Here is a 21358-nt window from a genome sequence, read left to right as displayed (position 1 = left end):
TCAAGGTGAGAGAATGCAACTGGGCTGCGACTTCTCAGATTGATAGATTGTGTTTCTGCGCTGGGTCCGTTTCATGCTTGGTGACTCTGCAGCAAAGCAATTATCACTGTGGAATGCATAATGGCCTAATTAATAACTAATGTCAGCTTGGCCTCTGAGCCATGATTACACCTCCGCAAACCAACTTCTTTTTTTTCTTTGAAACATTCGGAGAGAAAAATATTATTGTAATTGACTGGTTAAACTGTCAAAGTGTCCCCAGCCTGTGGACACTGGGTATAGGAGGAGACATATATAAAGACTAGAACAGGGAGAGGTGCTCTGTTGCCAACTGGCTCTGTGACCTTGGCCAGCGTTTGAGCGTCTCTGTGCCTGAGTGTCTGCACCTGTAAACTGAGCCACCTTTTAATTAATTTATTTATTTTGAGACAGTTTCACTCTGTCGCCCACACTGCAGTGCAGTGGTGCGATCCTGGCTCAGTGCAACCTCTGCCTCCCAGGTTCAAGTGATTCTCATGCCTCAGCCTCCCGAGTAGCTGAGACTACAGGAATGCACCACCATGCCCAGCTCATTTTTAGTAGAGATGGGGTTTTGCCATATTGGCCAGGCTGGTCTCAAACTCCTGACCTACCTGCCTCGGTCTCCCAAAGTGCTGGGGTTACAAGTGTGAGCCACTGTGCCTGGCCAGAGCCACCTTTTGAGACCTGAATGGGATTTGTGTGTGTGTGTGTGTGTGTATATTCATATATACACAAAAACTAGAGTTGTGTAGTTCTTGTTCACTGCTATATCTCCAGAGCTCAGCACATAGTAGGTTCTTAATATTTAAGGGCAAGGACTCTTGAGCCAGACTGCCTGGGTTCAAATCTTGTCTCTCCCACATGCTACCAGCTGTGTGACCCTGGGTAAGTTACCTAACCTCTCTGTGCCTCATTCCTCTCATCTGTAAAATGTTGAGCATAACAACATCTCCCTTAAAGGGTAGTCATGGGGAATGATGAACTGGTATCTGCAAAAGACCTAGAGTGTTGTCTGGAACATAGAAACGGCCACAGCAATGTCTGCCAACATTATCACATGTCAACATTTGTTTAGTAACTATTTACTCAGCACCTAGAGTGTGTCAGGCACTGTGTGGGACCTGGGAACATAATAGTCTACAAAATACTGCCTCCTTCCTTTGCTAAGTGGGAGGGACAAGTACTATTTGAGTAATTAGTCAACAAACATATAATTAGAGACTGTGCTAAGCATTGGAGAAGGTCCTAGGAAGGCATGTCCCGGGCATGTCTGCTGGAATTTGGGTAAGTCATGAAGGTCTTCCCAAGTCAGTGACATTTGAACAAAGATCAGAGAGCCAAGTAGGTGTTAGGTCAGTGGTTCTTGGTGATTTGGGCCCCGAGGGGACATCTGGCAACGTCTGGAGACATTTTCAGTTGTCACAGCTGTGGGAGATGCTCCTGGCATCCAGTGGGGAGTGGCCGGAGATGCTGCTAACATCTTACAATGCACAGGGCACCCCCACCACGAAGAACCACCTGGTCCAAAGTGTCAATAGTGCCCGCGCTCAGAACCCCTGCATTCAGGGGACAGAACAGGGCGGAGGGGTTGGGGAGCATCAGGCAGAGGGAAGAACAGGTGCAAAGGCCCCGAGGTGAGGAGAATTGTGTTGTAACAGGTAAGAAGAGGGAAGGGGTGCAAGTGGGCAGCAAGGCAGGGGCTGGAGAGCAGCCGGTCTCGGAGGTGGTGGCTGGAAGTCCGGGTGTCATTCTGGGTACCACTGGAAGTTCCCAGACGGTAAATAGGGAGACATGGGTGTGATGTCTGTTTCTAAAGGGCTCACTTGGGCTGCTGGGTAAATTAATCTGGGAAGCAAGAGGACTGGATTCTGTGATGCCCGAGCCATTTTCAAAAGAGGCAGGGATGTGGACAGCGGCTGCTGCGAGGGGGGTGTGGTTGTGAAGGCAAGGCAGGGACGCCAGGTGAGGACAGGGACCTAGGGGATCATGAAGTCTCACAGCATAGGCCACACTTCAGTGGCACCCTGAAGGACAAGTGAGGATGTGCCGGGGGCTTAGAGGAGGAAAAGCCTCCTGGGAGAAGGGAACAGAACGTACAAAGGCTCAGAAGCCCAGCACGGCAGCTTACTACCTGGGGTAACGCAGGGTCAAGCTGTCAGATGCAACCTTCCTCATGTTGGATGCTGGAAACATTTTGTCACTTTTCTTTTTGTGATTATTTTTTACAGCGACAAGGTTTTGCTCTGTTGTCCAGGCTGGAGTGCAATCTCAGCTCACTGCAAACTCTGCCTCCCAGACTCGAGATCCTTCCACCTCCGCCTCCCAAATAGCTGGGAATACAGGCATATGTCATCATAGCCAACTAACTTTTGTATTATTTGTAGAGACAAGGTCTCACCACACCATGTTGCCAAGGCTGGTCTCAAACTTCTGGACTCAAGTGATCTGCTTGCCTTGGCTTCCCAAAGCGCCGGAATACAGGCATGAGCCACTGTGCCCAGTGACTTTTGCCACTTTTAGGAGGCAATGTTTCTCAATTATTTTTGAAATCCTCATGGAAAAGAATACTAAAACACAGACTGATAACTCAAAGCTGCTAGTGAGGCGGCGGAGTTTGAACCCAGCTCTCCCCTATTATATTGAATACAAAATCCCTATCGCCTATCAATGTATTATTCATTTCTTTTTCTTGTCTTCTGGGCATTTCTCTTGAACCAGTGCCAATCGGGCCTCAGCCTGTGGTCCTGAACCCTCTTGTAGACTCTCTCTCCCTGTCTCACCCCAGGGCACGGGGTTCAGAGCTGGACCTGCCACTCCATGGGACATGAGCACGACTGTCCACCTTGCAGGCAGATCTGCTCCATGTAAACTGAGGCCCCTGCACTGATTGTCCCATCTCCTAGCTGCCTGATCTTATGCCTCAGTCACTCACCTCTACCCCAGGCATAATAAAAACCCCTATCCCAGGGGCTTGTGAGCACATAACCCTGTCTGCTGCCCTGTGGACTCCCTCATGGACAGAGCCCTGAATACACAGCCTTGCACACAGTGGTACATTATGGACAGATGAATGGGAATGGAACTCAAGAGGCCTGCCAGATTCAGGGAGCAGCAAAGCAGGAGCAAGGAGGGATTGTTAACAACTGACAGATGTTATAAAGCTCCTACTATGTGTCCTTCCCTGTGCTGAGCTGACTACAGAAAGAGATGAGCTCTGTCCAGCAAGGAGGCTGAGCCACCATTGGGATCCCATGCCCCAGGTCCACCAAAAAAAAAAGAAAAAAAAAAGACAATGTGCAGTAGGCACAAATGTCCCAGGTATGCCAATGAGAGTGATTACTTTTTAGACAGGCAATCAGAAAAGACTTCCTGGAGGAAGTGAGGTCCCAACTGAGATCAGGAAGATTGGGCAGAATAGAACATGGAGAGTGAAGTATGGCGGTGAGCACAGGCCTTGGCATTAGGCAGACCTGGGTGGTTTTTTTTGTTTGTTTGTTTGTTTGAGACAAAGTCTTGTTCTGTTGCCCAGGCTGGATAGTGGTACAGTCACACCTCACTGCAGCTTCAAATTCCTGGGCTCAGTCTTCCTGCCTCAGCTTCCCAAGATGCTGGGACTACAGGTGTGCACCACCATACCCAGCTAATTAAAAAAAAATTGGAGAAAAGGGGTCTCATTATGTTGCCCAGGCTGGTCTCAAGCTCCTGGCCTCAGGTGACCCTCCTGCACCAATCTGCCAAACTGCTGGGATTACAGCTGTGAACCATCATGCCCGGCCCTCCTGAATACTTCACATCGTCTCTAGATGACTTATGATTCCTAACAAAATGGAAATGCTGCATAAATAGCTGTTAAACTGTATTTTTAACATTTATATTATTTTTTATTGATGTACTGTTATTTTTTAGTGGTCTAAAAAATATTGTTGATCTGAGGTTGGTTGAATCCATGGAACCCATGGATATAAATGGACTGTGTTTTTTTTTTTTTTTTTGAAAAAAAGTCTCACGCTATTGCTTAGGCTGGAGTGCAATGGTGTGATCTCGGCTCACTGCAACCTCCTCCTCCAGGGGTTCACACAATTCTCCTGCCTCAGCTTGCCGAGTAGCTGGGATTACAGGTGAACACGACCACACCTGGCTAATTTTTTGTATTTTTAGTAGAGATAGGGTTTCACTATGTTGACCAGACTGGTTTTGAACTCCTGACCTCGTGATCTGCCCACCTTGGCCTCCCAAAGTGCTGGGATTACAGGTGTAAGCCATCACGCCCAGCTGGACTGTGTTCTAATAAAACTTTATTTACAAAGATAGGCTTTAGCACAATGGCCATAGTCTGCTTACCTCTGACGTAAAGCATGCCATCTGTACTTCTGTTCTCACTTGGTACAAGGGTTGTCTGTGGCAGTTTACTGGGGTCAGCCTGCAGTAGCTTACAAAGACAATTTTACATTTTCAGAAATTTTGCAATCTGGTTGTTAAACGCAGCCATGAAATTAAATCATATAAACCTACAACTAAACAAATTGTGTGAAAAATAAATGTAACATAACATGTGCGAACCTTGAGGACATTAAGCTCAGCCAAATAAGCCAGTCATGAAAGGATGAATACTGTATGGTGCCCCCTATAGGAGGTCTCTGGAGTAGTCAAACACATAGGGACAGAAAATAGAATGGTGGGTGTTGTGAGCTGGGGAGAGGAATGCGGGTAATTGATATTTAATGGGTAGAGGTTTCAGTTTTGCAAGATAAAAAGGGTTCTGGTGATGGATGGCGGTGGTGGTTGCACAATAGCGCGAATGTACTTAATGCCATTGAGCTGTACACTTAAACATAGTTAAGGCGGTACATTTTATGTTACATGTATTTTACCAAAATGCACAATTTGAAAAAAAGGCAATACATACTCAGTGCTCATCACTTCCCAATTATTTTACTACATTGCACTGCTGTCTGTGCTCTGAGATGTTTTGCATCTATTGCGTGTGTGCTGGAAACACTCTATAATGTTCTGTACATCTCTTCCCAGCCCCCTGTCAATGACATCATGTTCGCAGCTTGAAATTGGCCACAGTGGGAATATTTACACCACAGAAATGAGCAGATGCCACAGATCAGGGCTCCTCCCAGCCAGCCAGTTGTTCAGCATTTACCAGCACTCCCCTGGTTATTTCCAGCTGTCTTTCTCTTCTGCTAGATGGTGATTTTCAGGGGCAGAGGCTCTCAAACATGTGAATCACCAGAAGCTTTTAAAATCCTCAAGCCTCATGCCAGACCAAGAAAACAAGTCACTGTGAGCTGGGACCCAGGTCTTAGTATTTTTTAAAGCTTGCAGGGAATTCTACTGGGCAGCTAGGGTTGGAAGCCAGTGAGCTCTGAGGTCAAGTGTCTCAAACTTTCCTGTGTCATAATCACCAGGGGACCTTGTTAAACTGCAGATCTTGGTTTCAGAGGTCTGAGGCATGGAGGTGGGGGATGGAGATTGCACTTCTAAGGTGCTTAGAGGCGATGTGGATGCCCTTGGACCTCACCGTGAGTCCTACTTTGGTTGGCAAATTTCTTTTTCCTTTCCCCTCTCCCCGTTCTTCTTCTCCTTCCACCCTCCGTCCCTTCCTTCCTCCCTGTCTCTCTTTCTGAGATAGGTTCTTGCTCTGTCACTCAGGCTGGAGTACAGTGGCATGACAATGGCTCACTGCTGTAGACTTGACCTGCTGGGCTCAAGCAATCCTCCCATCTCAGCCTCTGGAGTAGCTGGGATTACAGCACAAGCCACCATGCCTGCCTAGTTAGAAAAAAAAAATTTTTTTTTTTGAGACAGGGTCTCGCTTTGTCACCCAGGCTGGAGTGCAGTGGCACGATCTCGGGTCACTGCAGCCTCTACCTCCTGGGCTCATGTAGTCCTCCTACTTCAGGCCCCCTAGTAGCTGGGACTACAGGCGGGCACCACCACATTCGGCTAATTTTTTGGTAGAGATGGCGTTTCACTATGTTACCCAGGCTGGTCTCAAACTCCTGAGCTCAAGCAATCAGCCTGCCTTGGCCTCCCAAAGTATTAGGATTACAGGAATGAGCCACCATACTTGGCCAAAAAAATTTTTTTTGTAAAGACGAAGTCTGGTCTTGACCTCCTGAGCTCAAGCAATCCTCCCACCTTGGCCTTCCAAAGTGCTGGGCTTACAGGTGTGAGCTACCATACGCAGCCAGGCAAATTTCTTTCAACTGAGTGATCACATTGGTTCTTTACCCATCCCCCCCCCCAGGATAAACAAGGTAGATACTATAAGAACCCATTTTCTGGAACAGGAGACACGCTAGATAGAAAGTAAACTGACCCAGACTCATCCTTCTCCTGGATGTGTGACCTAAAGTGGGTTTCTCACCCTCTCTGGGCCTCATTCCTGTTGCTCAGGGCACCTGGGAGGTTTGATTGTGGTACTGGATGTCTGACGGCCCCTCGCAGGGCCTACCTCAGAGAGGATACCCACATCTAGAAAGGTTCATTCTCCTGTATCTAAATTTGGGGGTGTTGCTTCGGGGGCCCCATCTGGCAATAGACCCTGGGGGGTCACGCAGTCCAGCCCTCTGCCTCTGAGCTGGGTTGAGAGTGAGGCCTTTTCTGGGTGCCCCTGCACTTTCCCTCGGCAGCACTCAGTACCTCCACAATTAGTTAATACACCGGGGGATGATTTCAGAGTCATAATCATCTTAATTGTAATAATCACGGTAATCGCAGCCTCTGACACTGATCTAAGCTTTCGCGGCAGCAGGCACTGTCTACGCCTTACATCTATTATCTCATCTGATCTTCACCTTCACCTATAGGGTGAAGCGCCATTTGTAGCTCTATTCTCACTTGGTATAGGGATTGTCCGTGGTGGTTTACTGGGGTCAGCCTGCAGTGGCTTGCAAAGACAATTTTACAGATGAGATGAGTCCCATTTTATAGACAAAGACATCAAGACACAGAAAGAAAAGCGCCCTGGTCACAGATGACAGCTGACCATTGAATAATACAAGTTTGAACTGTGTGGGTCTGCTGACACACAGAAATTTTTTTGCAGCCAAATGAAATAAAACACAGTTTTTAAGGGGGGGCACAGTGGCTCATGCCTGTCATTCTAGCACTTTGGGAGGCCAAGGCGGGCAGATCACCTGAGGTTAGGAGTTTGAGACCAGCATAGTCAACACAGCAAGGCCCCGTCTCTATTAAAAATACAAAAATTAGCCAGGTGTGGTGGCATGCACCTGTAATCCCAGCTACTGGGGAGGCTGAGGCAGGAGAATCGCTTGAACCTGGGAGGTGGAGGTTGCAGTGAGCTGATATCGCGACATTGCACTCCAGCCTGGGAGAGAGAGCAGGACTCTATCTCAAGAAAAGTATCAAAACACACACACACACAGACAGATACATGCACACATACACACAACATAGATTTTTCTGGATGTGAAAGCTGCATATATGCAGAGCCGGCTTTTCCTATACGCAGGGGGACTTGCATGGATTTGGGTACGGGGCAGGTCCGGGAACCAATATCCCACATATACTGAGGGATGACTGCAGTAAGAAGCAAAGCTGGGATCTGAACCCAGGCAGTCTGGTTCCAGAGCCATGCTCCTAACCACTGTGTTCTACCATTTTTCAGATAACTTCTGTGCATGACGGACATATGCATGCCCCTCACTGTACTCTGAGCTTAGAGACAGGGGCATGTGTCTTGTTCCCTGCCTATCCCTAGGGCACTGCACAGGGGCTGCATATAGCAGGGGCTCCAGAAAGCACTTCTCAACAAGGAAATGGGTGGGCTGGTTACTGTCTCCCATCCCCATATCCTGGCCTGGTGAAACCCAGCCGTAACGTGACTGCCACTGGTGCTGTCTGGGGGTGTGTATGTCCATCTGTCTCTCCCATGAGGCTGTGTGTGCTGTGAGGACGGGAAAGGGACCTGGGGCCACCTGTTGCCACATCCCTGAAGCCTGGCACTCACCCTCGTATACAGCAGGTGCCAAATACATGCTGCGGAATGAAGGTCTCAGGAGGGAGGCAGGGGTGTGCTCTGGGGGAGCTGGTTGGAGGGGTGAGGGCACTTGGGAAGAAGAGGGCCAGCCCCTGGGGTTGGGGTGAGCCCTCCAGGGAGCCGCCATCACTGCCTGCCCCCAGCTGGCTGTCCTAGCTGGTTTCCCAACAAGAAAATATAGGAGAAAGCCAGAGTGAGCGGGGGGGGACACCAGGCGGCCCCAACCCCAGAAGCTACAAGGACTGCAGCCCAATGGGAGGGCGGGATGTACATCTGGTACCTTCAGTTCTGGAGAGAGCAGAGAGGCTGTCCAGAGCTTAGCTGATAGCAACACTGAATCACCGTGATCTTTACTCTGCATCGAGCTCTTGATCCACACCGAATCCTCCCAGCCTCCCTAGGCGGGAGGTCCCCATTTTACAGACGAGGAAACTGAGGTTCACTGAAGAACCTGGCAATGGGCAGCAGTGCGACTTGAACCCAACTCCAGGCGACTCCAGGCTTAAGTCATTTCTCTACCGCCACAGGCTCCAGATGAATGAGAAATTTGCACTCACCCTTTCACCCCCGGAATTCAGTGCCACTCCTGACACTCGGTAGGTGCTCAAAGCCTTCCTGAACGCATAAGTAACCAGTAACGTTCACCACCTTAGCCCCTGCATCTAGCGCCACACCTGGCACCTAGTAGGTGCTCAACAAACATCTATGGACTGATGAATGCAGGACTGTGTGAGTGGCCACATGACCCACGCTGGTGTCAGTTGGGGCCATCGCAGAGCTTCCACCTTGCTTCCCCCACCTCCCAGGAGGCAGACGTGAGCCCTGAGAGACCAACTGAGCCATGAGATGGATGCACGCCTGGCAGCCTTATCTCCCTACCGGCTGGCCCTGCACGGCCTTCCATAATGCAGTCCATTAAAAAGCTTGTAAATTTTCATACTCGAAAGGCTACCATGGCGTCGGCACAGACTAATTGTTGTTAAATGTGCGGGAATGTTACTGCCACGCGGTTGGAGCGATCACTCTTTCCAGCCCAGCCCAGACGCCAGCCCATTCCTCTGCAGGCGGAAAGCTTACAACATTCGCACAAGGCCAAAAAGCAATTCGTGTCAAAAAGATCAATAATATAAAAATAAAGCGCGAGAATTCTAGTTAAAGGGAATGTCATATAAATATGTGGTTCACGTCCATGACTCCAAGATTAAAAAAATCAATCAATATCGTTCTTTAGATGATGTTATTTCTAATGAGAAATACCCGGAACAACTGCAAATAACTGCTTAACTGGGGGGGAAAAGCATTAATAATTTACTTTATAAGGCATATAATACCGAATGAGAGAGGATTGCTGCTGGTTCTTAATTTGGTTGTAATATGGCATGACAGGTTCAATAATGCTTTGGTGGGTTCTTAATATTAAACTCAGAAGGCTGTTCATTCAGCTCATCGTTAAGTTTACCCCAAGCTGGGCAGGGCAGACTTCCAGAGGGGCAAGACTTGGTTATGGGCAGCCAAGGAGCAGGCACCATCAAAGCAATTATGTCATCAAAGAGGAAGGAGGACGGCAGGGCGGGGCACCGTGGCTCACATCTGTAATCCCAGCACTTTGGGAGGCTGAGGCAGGAGGATCACTTGAAGCCAGAAGCTTGAGATCAGCCTGGTCAACATGGTGAAACCACGTCTCTACAAAAAATACAAAAATTAGCTGGGTGTGGTGGTGTACGCCTGTGGTCTCAGCTACTTGGGAGGTTGAGGCACGAGAATCACTTGAACCCGGCAGGTAGAGGTTGCAGTGAGCCGAGATTGCACCACTGCACTCCAGCAGAGGAAGGAGGAGAGCCATGTGTGTGCACAGGTACGTGCTGGGGGTATTAGAGAGGACAGGAGGCCTGTTCCTCGTCACATCTGACTCGGGCAGCAAGCAACACTCCTGTTTATTGAGCACTTATTACATGCCAAGTTCTGGGCTGGATACACAGACCTGGGCTTGTATTCTCCCAGCTCCTTGTATGCAGTGGGCTTTCCTGGCAGAACGAACAATTCAGCAAAGAAACATCTAAAAGGCATGGGCCTGGCTGAGTGACGAGCTCCTTTCCGGGCCTACGCAGCAGCAAATATCCAACTGGGTCCCTACATCTAGAATCACAGTCCTCAGCCCCTCCTGCATCCCCAGATACCTCAAGGGGCCCATTTGGCCCTCCAAACTGAGGTTTGCATCTTCCATTCTCTGTTCAGTGGATGAATTGCTGTGTGAGCTCGGGCAAGCTGATTTACCTCTCTGATTTTACACCCATAAAAGGGGATGATACCAGCTGCGCCTCCTTGGCTGCGTTGCTGAAAGGAGGTGACACAAGAGGCATCCCCTCTAAATGCTGAATAAATCTCACCAGCTGGTGTCCCTGCCCGAGTTCCCACTCACCACCACATGCTGCGGGCCAGGCCTCAGTCACCTCACCTGAGAAACAGGTGGGAGCAGAAACTTCACCATGGGGCTCATGGGAGGGAGAAACGCGATGTGCTCAGTCTCCGCTCAGCTGCTGGGAATGCCAACGCATGCTCACGGGGCACTCACCATGTGGTGGGCTTTTCAAGTATCAACTCATCGAGCCTCCCATCACTCCTACGAGGCAGGTACTATTACCACCATTTAAAAACAGAGGACCAGCCCAGGCAACACGGCAAAACCCCATCTCCACAAAAAAATACAAAAATTAACTGGGCGTGGTGGTGAGTGCCTGTAGTCCCGGCTACTCGGGAGGCTGAGGTGAGAGGACTGCTTGAGCCCAGGAGGTGGAGGCTGCAGTGAGCTGCGATTGCACCAATGCACTCTGGCCTGGGTGACAGAGCAACTCTATCTCAAAAGTAAAAAAAAAAAGAAAAGTAAAAGCAGAGGAAAGTGAAACCCAGAGAGGTTATGTGCCTTGCCTAAGGTCACATAGCCAGGAAGTGGATGAGCTAAAATGTAAGCCCAAGCCAATTTGGCCCCTAAGCCCACACCTGCCCCCACTGCTTATCCCCTAGGGTGGTCCCAGCAGCCAGCAAGGCCACTGTTCCCTGGCCTCCCCTGCTGTCAGAACTGCACGAATCTTAACATCTGTTGTGGCTCTAAGAGAGCCCTGTTTGTAAAGGGACGGTCATACCAGTGCCGGGAGCGTCAGGGAAAAGGGTAGTTTAGGGAGTGAGAGAATTATGCCACCAAAGACAGCTGGAAGAGCAAATAATGTTAAAAGGTTAAAAAAAAAAGCAGCCCTGTAATTAAATTTCAGCTCAAACGGAAGAGCAAGAGTTTGTAGGCAGACGTGGAACAGAAGGGGGGCACAAGAACCAGAGGACGACGCAGCACATGGGGCTGGGTGGGGGCCGGGGGCCAGGGCAGAGAGGGACGCACACATCTCAGGTGATCTCAGCTGCGAGGACACCCTCCACTCCCCTCTTAAGCTGCAAGCACAGGTACTGACCTACTAGGAGGGTCTTCTCCTAGGTTAGGACACCCCTTCCCCACCCACAATTGTCTTGGCAGGAAAAGCAGAAAATCCTCAGTGTCTCTGAAAGCATCTTGGCCTGGAGCAGGGAGGATGGGTCAATGGGCTCTCCTCTCGGCCATCTCTGAGAGGCCAGGGTCCCCATGTTATCTGATTAGCGGCCAGGGGGATCCTGTTAAAATCTGAGTCAGAGCTGGTCCCTCCCCTGCTCTAAAGCCTCCTGTGACTCCCATCTTATTCAGAGTTGCAGTCAAAGTCCTTACGGTACTCTCAAGCCATTAGCTTTAGGCAAATGTGTAAAGACAGATGATGTGAATGCCAGGGGCTCCAGGCTTGATGGAGGCCCAGGGTGGTCAGGGAGGGTTCCCTGCTCCCCCAGGACCTGACAGCTGAAAGGAGTTCATCCAGCAAAGAGACAGTGCAGGGAAGAGCATTCAAGGCAGAGGGCACGGCAGCACCGACACCCCGAGGTGGGAACGAGCCAAGGAGTCTACTGGCTGAGGGGAGAGGCAGGCGGGTCGGATGGCAGAGGGCCCCCTGGCCTTGAATTGCCACCTTCAGAACTTTCTTCATCCCACAGGGTGTGAAGCCCCTTCAACCTCCCAGGTCTGAATTCTCATGCCCCCTGGTCTCTCTCTCTGCCTTAGGTACTGACTTGGGCACCATATGGTACGATGATCTCTGAGCCTCTGCTTTCTCCCCGGGATAACTGGCATCATTAGAAAGCGGGAAGCACATAGTAGGTGTGTGGCTAAAGCCACTTCAGTAGTCAGGGGCTGTGGTCAGTGCCCAGCAAGGCTACTCATTAATGACGATGGGGCGATGCTGAGTGACCAGGAGCGGGCACTGTGGGCCCCCGGCCTTTGCTCTCTCCCCAGTCACTGTTGATCTGGTCTGGGTCTGATCAACCACCAGGACCCCAGCAGGTGGATGGGGGCAGAGGGACATCCCAGCTTTCTGCCCACCTGGAAGTGACGGGACTTGGGGTGGACTGTTTGGCACTTTTGTCAGGGTGAGTCCTGCAGGGAAGGGTCTGGAATGCCTCGAACCATGGCATCTCCAGCCAGGGAAGGTACCCCTGAAACCCATGTGAATCAGGCTGGCAAAGTCTCAGCACCCATTTCACAGATGGCATGGTCAAGGGTAACTGATGCAACTAAGGTTACATTAAATACATCTCTATTTGTTGACTGACTGAGCGAATCATTCACTCATCCAACAAACACCCACCGAGGCTGGGAGCTGCCACGTTGGGCACCGGGTCTCACTTTGCCACCTAACCCACTCACAGGGGAGGCAGCAAGACCCCATCTCTAGCATTCTTGCAAATCCTGTTCCAACACAAACTCTCTGCTCCTCAACATACCAACTTCTGGTGAGTCTGCTGTCCCCATCACCTCTGGGGTCTCAGAGATGTGTCCTAATCCCACCAGAAGAAATCCGAAGGAGAGGAGGCCAAAGCCTGAGGACTGCTGCCATCCCTCAGCTGGGACCCTGGAAGGCAGCCAGGGCACCTGGAGGGCAAGGCCAGGCCTGAGGCCGATGGGCCTGCATGCATTCCACGTGCCCTGGCTTCTGCACCGCGGCAGGGACGGCTCCCCTAGAAGTACCTGTCACTGCCGCTCTAGAACTGGGAGGGCAGAGTGCTGTGCTCTGCACAGAGACAGGGGCTCAAGACCTTGGTGCTGGGGGACGTTTTTAACTAAGTGAAAATCTGCCAAAAGGCTGAGGGAGAGGGGCCAGGGAATGGGAAGAAAAGGGAGAAATAGGTGGAAGAAGAAAGGAGGGGAGAGGAGGGAGAAGAGAGCTGAGATGTGGTCAGGAGGGGAGAGGAGAACCGGCATGCTGTACGTTGGGGGTCTGGTCAACTGCTGCTAAGTGTGTAATCAGCTGCCCCAAAATGTAGTAGTATTAATAGTTCAAAACAACTTAGGGTCTCTCATGGTTCTGCGGGTTGACTGGGCTCAGCTGGGCGGTTCTCTCGTCTCCCAGGTGGTCACAGTCAGAGGGCAGCTGGGGCTACAGTCATTTGACAGCTTGACTGGGTTGGATGTCCGCATGGCCCCTTGACTCCAGTCTGGTGCTTCGGTGCTCCTGGCCTCTCCTCCATGTGCAGTCTCATGCCCAGGCCCTCTTCACACAGGCTGGGCATCTCACAGCAGCGTGGTCTCTGGGTAGTTACACTTCTCACACAAAGGATGGGTTTGGAGAGGTGGGGTCAGGGGAAGAGCCAGCAGGCAGGCTAAAGGCTACACTGGTTAATGGCACAGTGTCACCTCCACCATGTTCTACTGGTCAAAGTGGGCACAGGCCCAGATTCAAAGACTGGAGACAGGCTCCATCTCTTGGTGGGGAAGTGCAGGGACAGACACACTGCAGATGTGCGTGGGATGGGAGACACTGCTGTGGCTGTCGTGGGGGCAGAATGTCAATGTGAAGCTCACCAAACAAGTGGAATCTCTGGGATGGAACCGACGGCCTGCCCTGGGTTCCTGGACATTATTTCAGAATCACAAGGACTCAGCTCCTAGAGATATTTTTTTCTTTTTCTTTCTTTAAAGGATTTCCTGTGGAATCCTAGGGACATCCTTGAGGGCAGGGATGGTATCCTACCATCTTTGGATCTGGAATAGCCCTTGCACAGAGCCCGGGACACAGAAGGTTCTCCACAAGGATCTCTTAAGTGGACCTGCATGGTGCCAATAGGAGGGTGGCCTTGTCTTCTTTGGGAAATCCTTCTTCTGGGTACTGCAAAAATGCTTGCTCTCCCTCATACCAAGAGGGGTCGAGGTGAGCACTGGGTTGTGACCATCACTGGGCTCGCCTCTAGAACCCTGCCTAGTATGCAGCAGCTATTCAATAAATGCTTGTTGAGGCGAATGAATGATTACATGGGCTCAACTAATGATCTAATGCATCTTTACGCGCCTCTCTAAGCTCCTAGGGGATGGTCACACCACATGAATTCCCCCAGACCTTGAGTGGTTAGAGGGAGAACGCCCTTAGTCTCACACAACCATACACGCCCACCATGTTGAGAATAAATGACTCAGTGGCCACTTGACACACAGAATGTCACTGAATCTCATGCAATCCTATGAGCTGACCCTATTTACAGATGAGGAAACAGTGGCTCAGAGAAATAAAGTCACTCACCAAGGTCACGTAAGGTCTCTCCTCTCTGTCATCTGAGAAGCCAGGGCCCCCTCTGATTAGTGGCCAGAGGGATGCTGTTAAAACCTGAGTTAGAGCTGGTCCCTCCTCTGCTCTAAAGCTTCCCATGACTCCCACCTTATTCAGTAGTAGGGTGGGGCCCAGACGATGGGTCTAATCCCTTCTGGGCATCAGAGGCCAGGTCAGCCCACTTGGTCCCCAAACTGCTATATTTCCATCAGGTCCAGATGAATGTCTCTGTTCCAATCCAACCCAAAAGGTTCTCCACCATATAGGCCACTTCTCCTTTATGGTGGAAGAAAAAGGCAGCAGAGAAAGAGAAAATCTCCCAGCAGTGGCCATGCGGTCTTTCAAGCTGGGCCAGTGCACACGCTCTTCAGAAAAGTTTCACCTCTGATTTAGCATAACAAAACTTTTAATTTAGATGTTTTCATGTCTCCCTCCAAGTAAAAATAAGTTTAAAATAATGACTGTAATAAATGAAGGTAATTAATTGTAGTTTGTTCCTTTACTGTCTAGTCAGCTTAATTTTACCTTTTCAACTAATAATGAGAAAATAATTTTTGTGCTCGGAGGGTTAATGATATGTAACTGCGAGAACTGCTAATTGCATGTTGCAATCCATCCATCAACAACCCCATCTGTGCGACTTGATTATGTTTGCTAAATTATTGCTTTGAATTATCTTTCATAAAGCAACTTTTATAATTAGCGAGGCTTTCGTCTTGCTCTTTTCTCTGTATGCAAGGATATTCAAACTTTGGCCATTTCAAGCTGTCTCCATTAAGCCACCTTCTCCGGCTGTCTTTGTTTCCTTGAACAGGAGAAATCAAAACTGTCCTTTAAGCAATCAAGGCAGACAGAGAAGCTTCCTTGATTCACAGCAGGGCAAATTCACTTCCTCTCCGCCCCCTCCCACTGGTGCGTGAGTGTGTGCGCGCGCGCGCGCGCACACACACACACACACACACACACAGACACAGAAAGAAAAGACCCACACATACATAATATACAAAGATAAGAAGTATGCCCAGATTTTGAATGCACTGGGGCTAGTGAAGCAAAATTCAGGAATAACATAGTATATTTCATTGAATACGGTATATTTCATGGTATATACCATGAAACGGAACATGGCATATTTCAAGGAAAGGCTTGCACTAGGGAAGAAGGAATGACGAGTGTGATATTCAGCCCAGGCGTTTTATGGGCTAGCTTACGTGACTTGAGATGGTGTTTGCCCCAGGGAATATTTCCAGGAGGTGATTAATACCCACTTGGGAATTGCAGCGCCAGCCCAGAGCCCGGTGGATTGCGAGAGGAGAGCGGCATAAAGGATGAGGCCTCATTAAAAAAATTAAAATGAAAATCAAATTTGGATTATAAACGGCCTGTGCATGTGCAGCTCTTTCTGGATGAAGAAGATGCTTTTTATTAATACCTTCCTTTGGCGGCATCTCTCCCCTGAGGCACAAGGAGGGACACAGAGGCCACGATGGCTTAGTCAATAGATCACGAGAAAAGCAGGAGTTTCGGGAATAAAATTCCAGACAAATGTAGTCTTCTTGGTACATTAAAGGGACGATGGAAAGCCCTCTTAAGAAAATTAACAAAGTTCTTTAAGGTCCCCAGCTATTAAAGTGGCGTCTATTCAATGCACTACATGGGCTTCGAAAGTGAGAATTCTGCTTTGTCTTTCCTTTTGGCCTAAGACTTTCTCTGTCCCAATATTTATTGAGTAACAACTGTGTGCCAGACCCTGGGACTGCCTCCAAGCTGCTGAAGTTTTTGAATCCTTTTTCCTTTTTTTTTTTTTTTTTTTTAAGAGACCAGGTCTCGCTCTGTTGCCCAGGCTAGAAAGAAGTGGTAATAATCTTAACTCACTGCAGCCTTGAACTTCTGGGATCAAGTGATCCTCCCACCTCAGCCTCCTGAGTAGCTGGGACTATAGGCACGAGCCACCATGCCCAGGTAATTAATTTTTTTTTTTTTTTTTTGTAGAGACGGGATCTCATTATATTGCCCAGGCTGGTCTTGAACTCCTGGCCCCAAGCAATCCTCCCACCTTAGCCTCCCAAAGTGCTGGGATTACAGGTATAAGCCACTGTACCCAGCCTCTGAATCCTTATTGTTAGCCTCATTTGCCAGAGGAGGAATACTGAAGTTCAGAGGGGTTAAGTCACTTCCCTGAGGCCACACAGCTGGTCTTGGAGCAGAGCTGAGGTTTTGACCAGGCCTGAGTCAGATGTGCATATTTTCTACCACGCTGCAATTGGGTCTTCTCCTGATCATCACCCAAATCTCACGTTTCTTCTTCTGAAAAGATAACAGAAGTCATGCCCACTCCCCCTCCAAACCCTTCTTTGAGATGAAAAGCTTTTAATACCTACTTAGGAAAGTGGCAGATGGCAGCTCAGTCATACTAGAGATTCAGTAAACCTGTATTGGAGGTCACTGCTCATAGGAATAATAAAATATCCAAGACTTCTCATACGCAAGGCAGTATTTTAAGCACCTCATCAGTGTTAATTTTGCTCTTTTTCAATCTCACCCTATGAAATATGTATAATTTTTTTTTAGACGAGTCTCGCTCTGTCACCCAGACTGGAATGCAGTGGCATGATCTCGGCTCACCATAACCTCCCCTCCTGGGTTCAAGTGATTCTCCTACCTCAGCCTCCCAAGTAACTGGAATTACAGGTGTCCACCACCATACCTGGCTAATTTTTGTATTTTTAGTAGAGTTGGGGTTTCACCATGTTGGCCAGGCTGGTCTCCAACTCCTGACCTGAAGTGATCTGCCTGCCTCGGCCTCCCAAAGTGCTGGGATTACAGGTGTGAGCCACCACCTGGCCTGAAATATATATAATTATTATCCCATTTTACAGATGAGGGAACGGAGGCACACACAAAGAGGTTAGGTAACTCGCCTCAGGTCACACAGCTAATAAGTGGGAGAGGTGGGATTCCAGCTCAGGCTGGCCCCAGCATCTGTGCTCTTCACCCCCTAACAGCTCTTCGTGTGTCAGACGTTACATTAAACCCTTTCCCTGCATTAGATCTCAGTTAATCTTCAAAACAACATGAAAAGACTTGTCAATGTCTTTATACTCCCATTTAACAGGTAGGGAAAACTGAGGCTTTAAGAGGCCAAGGGAAGCTCTGTTCACACCAACTCAAGCAAGGAAACAGCTGGGAAAGTGATGCTGTCTACGACTATCTCAATGCCTGTCTTTGGATTGGACAGAGGGATCAGCTGCCAGAGGGAGCTTGTTTGCTGAGCGGTTCTCCTGGGACTAGGAGTTGGCAGATGGGAACCTCTATTTTTTTTGGTAACACAAAGTCATGAAAACCCCATCCCTAACATTATTGGTCTTTCTGTTTGTTTTTTCTTCCCAGCCCAGGCACCTTGCAACCAAATGAATCAATACTGGATGGCCCTATAAATAAATAAGCACATCAGTCAACTCGGTAATAAAATGAAAGGATGAAAAATATGGAAATCAGCGACATTTGTGTAAATCCAGTTATTGTTTACTTTAATATTGCCTTATGCGCTTATGTGGTTCCAAAGAGACAGATTTAAAGTAATGTGGCGCTTGGTGGAAAACAGGCTTAAAATGCATCCCCACTGGTGAGCTCCGAGCGCGGTCAATCGTTCTGGGGTCCTGCCTGAGCCCAGGGAAGCCCGAGAAGAGCCTCCTCAAGATAAAAGGCTTTAGAAATTCCTGGACCCATGTGATTCCAGCCTTTTCTTGACCTGCTTCCTGTGCCAGCCAGACAAGTGGACATTCTCAGACTCTTGGTTATGAAGTCAAGCAAAAGAGGAGAAATGGGGGAGGTTCGCCCTGATCACAGGGCTTCCAAAAAGCAAGAGAAATGATTTACTGAGGACAGCAAAGGAACTAGGGCTCAGCGGGTTGGCAGGAAAGAATGCGGATACTGTTACTTTTATACTCAAAGAGTGGGCTGGTGCAAAGAATTTCTGGTTGGGCTGGTAACTGTGTGGACTTATCTGCAAGGCTACCTTAGAGAATCAAAGGAGGGCAGAATGCCAAGAGAGGGCAAAGGTCATCTAGTACCAACCTCTGATTTTAAAAATAGGAAACCAAGCCAGGAAGGTGAGGTAGGTTTGTTTAAGGTCATACATCTTTTTAAAATTTTATTTTTTATTGTTTTAGAGATGGGGTCTCGCTTTGTCACCCAGGGTGGTGTGCAGTGGTGTGATCATGGCTCACTGCAGCCTCAACTTACTGGGTTTAAGTGATCCTCCTGCCTCAGCCTCCTGAACAGCTGGGACCATAGGCACGTACGACCATACCTGGCTAATTTTTAATTTTTTTGTAGAGATGGAGTCTTTCTATGCTGCTTAGGCTAGTCTTGAACTATTGCCTGAAGTGATCCTCCCAGTTCAGCCTCCCAAAGTGCTTGGACCATAGGCATGAGCCACTGTGTACGGCCCAAAGTCACAGATCCTTACATGTAGCAGAGCCAGTGTAGTGTAGGATTGGGCAAAGTCTGGGGAGAGGGAGATTTCTTGGGATCGCACTTGAATTCCGTCAAACCGAACAGAGAACCAAGTCTCATCACTACACACTGCTGGGATGGGACACCAGAGGGAAGGGCCCAGAGTTTGTAGTGGGGGCAGGGAAGCTTCTCCAAAGCTTCTTGAGGTTGTTGGCCCCCTTGGGCAACTCTAGGTGGGACAACACGGGGAGCCGGGTAGGGGGGCGCTTTTCTGACATGCTGTGGGCCCTGGGTCTTACCTCGGCTTGGAAGCTTTTTAATACAGGAGCCACCATCTCTCTGATTTCCTGAAAAAGAGATCAGCGAAGAGTTCACTACCGTGCCAGGTGGGAAGCCCCCGTGGCCCCTGCTTATAGCTCGCTGCTGTCCCTGGCTCAGCATTTCCCAAGCATGTCCCTCGGGGCCTGAACTCCATTGGATTTCACAAGGGACACACACACACACACACAGGGGCACCAAGCCACACCTGGCTGGGAAATGTCAAGTCCAAGGAGTTTCTTCCCTGTAGGACTTTCTGAAGTCTTTCGTATAATGCATGTTGGGAATTTCCAGAAGACAGAGAAAGGAAGCAGTGTTTCCCGAATGGATTTGATCACAGAATGGTCTTTTACGCAAAATATCTTGTGAGATAGGTGGTCCATCCTGGGTCACCCTTTGCGGTGGGGTGGTGCTGGAGAGATAACCCAATTCTCCATGCTCAGCACTATATGAAAGTCCTTCCTTAAAAACCTCTGCCCTTCCAGGTGTTGCTCAGGGCTGCCTCTTTTAGGTTGCACGATCTCCGCAACCCTGCCTGTGGCCACCTCTTCAGCAAAGACTGCCTTTTGCATGTTAGCAATGCCGCTTGTGTACTTGCCTCTCCTTCCTCACCAGAACGTGCAGTTTCTGCAGTCTAGGCTGAGTTTCTACCCCATACGGGCTCTGCAGACGTTTGATGAACTCTACGGACGTTGGCTATCTTCAGAGGAGAAGTTTGTCCCGGCCACCCCGAGCCTCCTATTTCCAGACCCTAATTTCCTGGCTTTCATAAGTGACCTGGGGGTTCTCAGCAGCTTGGGCTAGCCTGGCAAACTCCTATGTGTTCTCCTGCCCGGCCTATAAGAGGGAAGCCTTAAGAACCACGTGTTCTGAGACTCCAACCTTAATCCTCCAGTTTCCTGCAAGATCCACTGGTGTGACTCCCCCACCACAATCAGCCACAGTTACCAGTAATCCCCATGGGAGATACTGAGGGGCTAGACAGGGTGGGAAGTGGGGGGGGGACAGACAGCACAGGAAAGGAAGAGATGGGCTGAAGAAGACTTATGGGCAGGTAAAGAATAAATCCCTTCATTATGCAAATAACATTGTGTTGCTTCTGTCCCTGATTCTGGATCCCTGGGGCTTTCCCAAGTTGCTGATTGACAGACTGATGTATGTCGGGGACCATCAGGGGAGACACAGGCCACGAATGTGAACCTAGTAGACTTGACCGTTAGAGGCCATGCATGCGAGGCTGAGCCATGGAGGAGGACGCTTCTGAGAATCTGGGTCACAGGTGGTGAAGTCAAATGCCCACCAGGCCAGGCAGGATGTGGCTGTGAGGGAGGCAGGGACAATGCAAGCCCCACCGATGGGGTGATATGCTCTGCTCTAGGTGATGATGGCAGCAGAAGCATGGAACCTCTGGGTTGCACAATCTACCAAATATTCTCAAAAGACACCGGAAATCCAATTTTTAGGTGAAATCACCTGAGATGCTAAATATTGGCAACTCACCATAAAGTTCGAAAGACTCTACAGACTAAATACAAATGTGTTGGCGGGAGACCTCTGGTCCATGTTTAGGAAACATTAGTTCTGAGGAGGTCTCTCAGAAACCACCTCTCCAGCAAGGTCATACAGCGAATGAATGGCGCAGCTAGAATCTGAACCCAGGTCACCGGACTCCCCAGGCAGGCTCTTTTCACAACCCCGCACTCTGAGGGACGAGTTTGGCGGGACTTCATGCTAATGCTGCCCATTTCTAGAAGCACGCCGCCTCGTCTGCTTCACGGCTGGGGACGCCCAGCACAGGCACGAGCAGGAGGTGAGCTGGGCACCAGCCAGAGGAACTCTTAAATAAAGCCTCCGCGTGACTTTCTCCATCAGGAGAGACTGG

At 49.4% G+C, this 21358-nt stretch overlaps 1 protein-coding gene across 8 annotated transcripts in view; it reads right to left on the bottom strand.

Annotated features, from left to right (window-relative positions):
- The window catches only part of CUX2 (cut like homeobox 2), a 327980-nt gene that overhangs the window by 114994 nt on the left and 191628 nt on the right, over positions 1 to 21358 (bottom strand). For 7 of the 8 annotated variants that reach the window (XM_037743460.1, XM_017542258.1, XM_037743455.1 and 4 more), the window contains exon 3: positions 19458 to 19505. The exons of the other annotated variant lie outside the window; for it this stretch is intronic. In XM_037743460.1, coding sequence (XP_037599388.1) covers positions 19458 to 19493 — 36 coding nt within the window. In that variant the 5' untranslated portion in view covers positions 19494 to 19505. The remainder of the gene's footprint in view (positions 1 to 19457; positions 19506 to 21358) is intronic. 8 annotated transcript variants of the gene reach the window in all.

The sequence above is a fragment of the Cebus imitator genome, unplaced genomic scaffold (assembly GCF_001604975.1).
Source record: "Cebus imitator isolate Cc_AM_T3 unplaced genomic scaffold, Cebus_imitator-1.0 Scaffold8, whole genome shotgun sequence".
Taxonomy (NCBI): Eukaryota; Metazoa; Chordata; class Mammalia; order Primates; family Cebidae; genus Cebus; species Cebus imitator.
The sequence above is the reverse complement of the archived record's forward strand: the minus strand, read 5'-3'. Positions and strand labels throughout refer to the sequence as shown.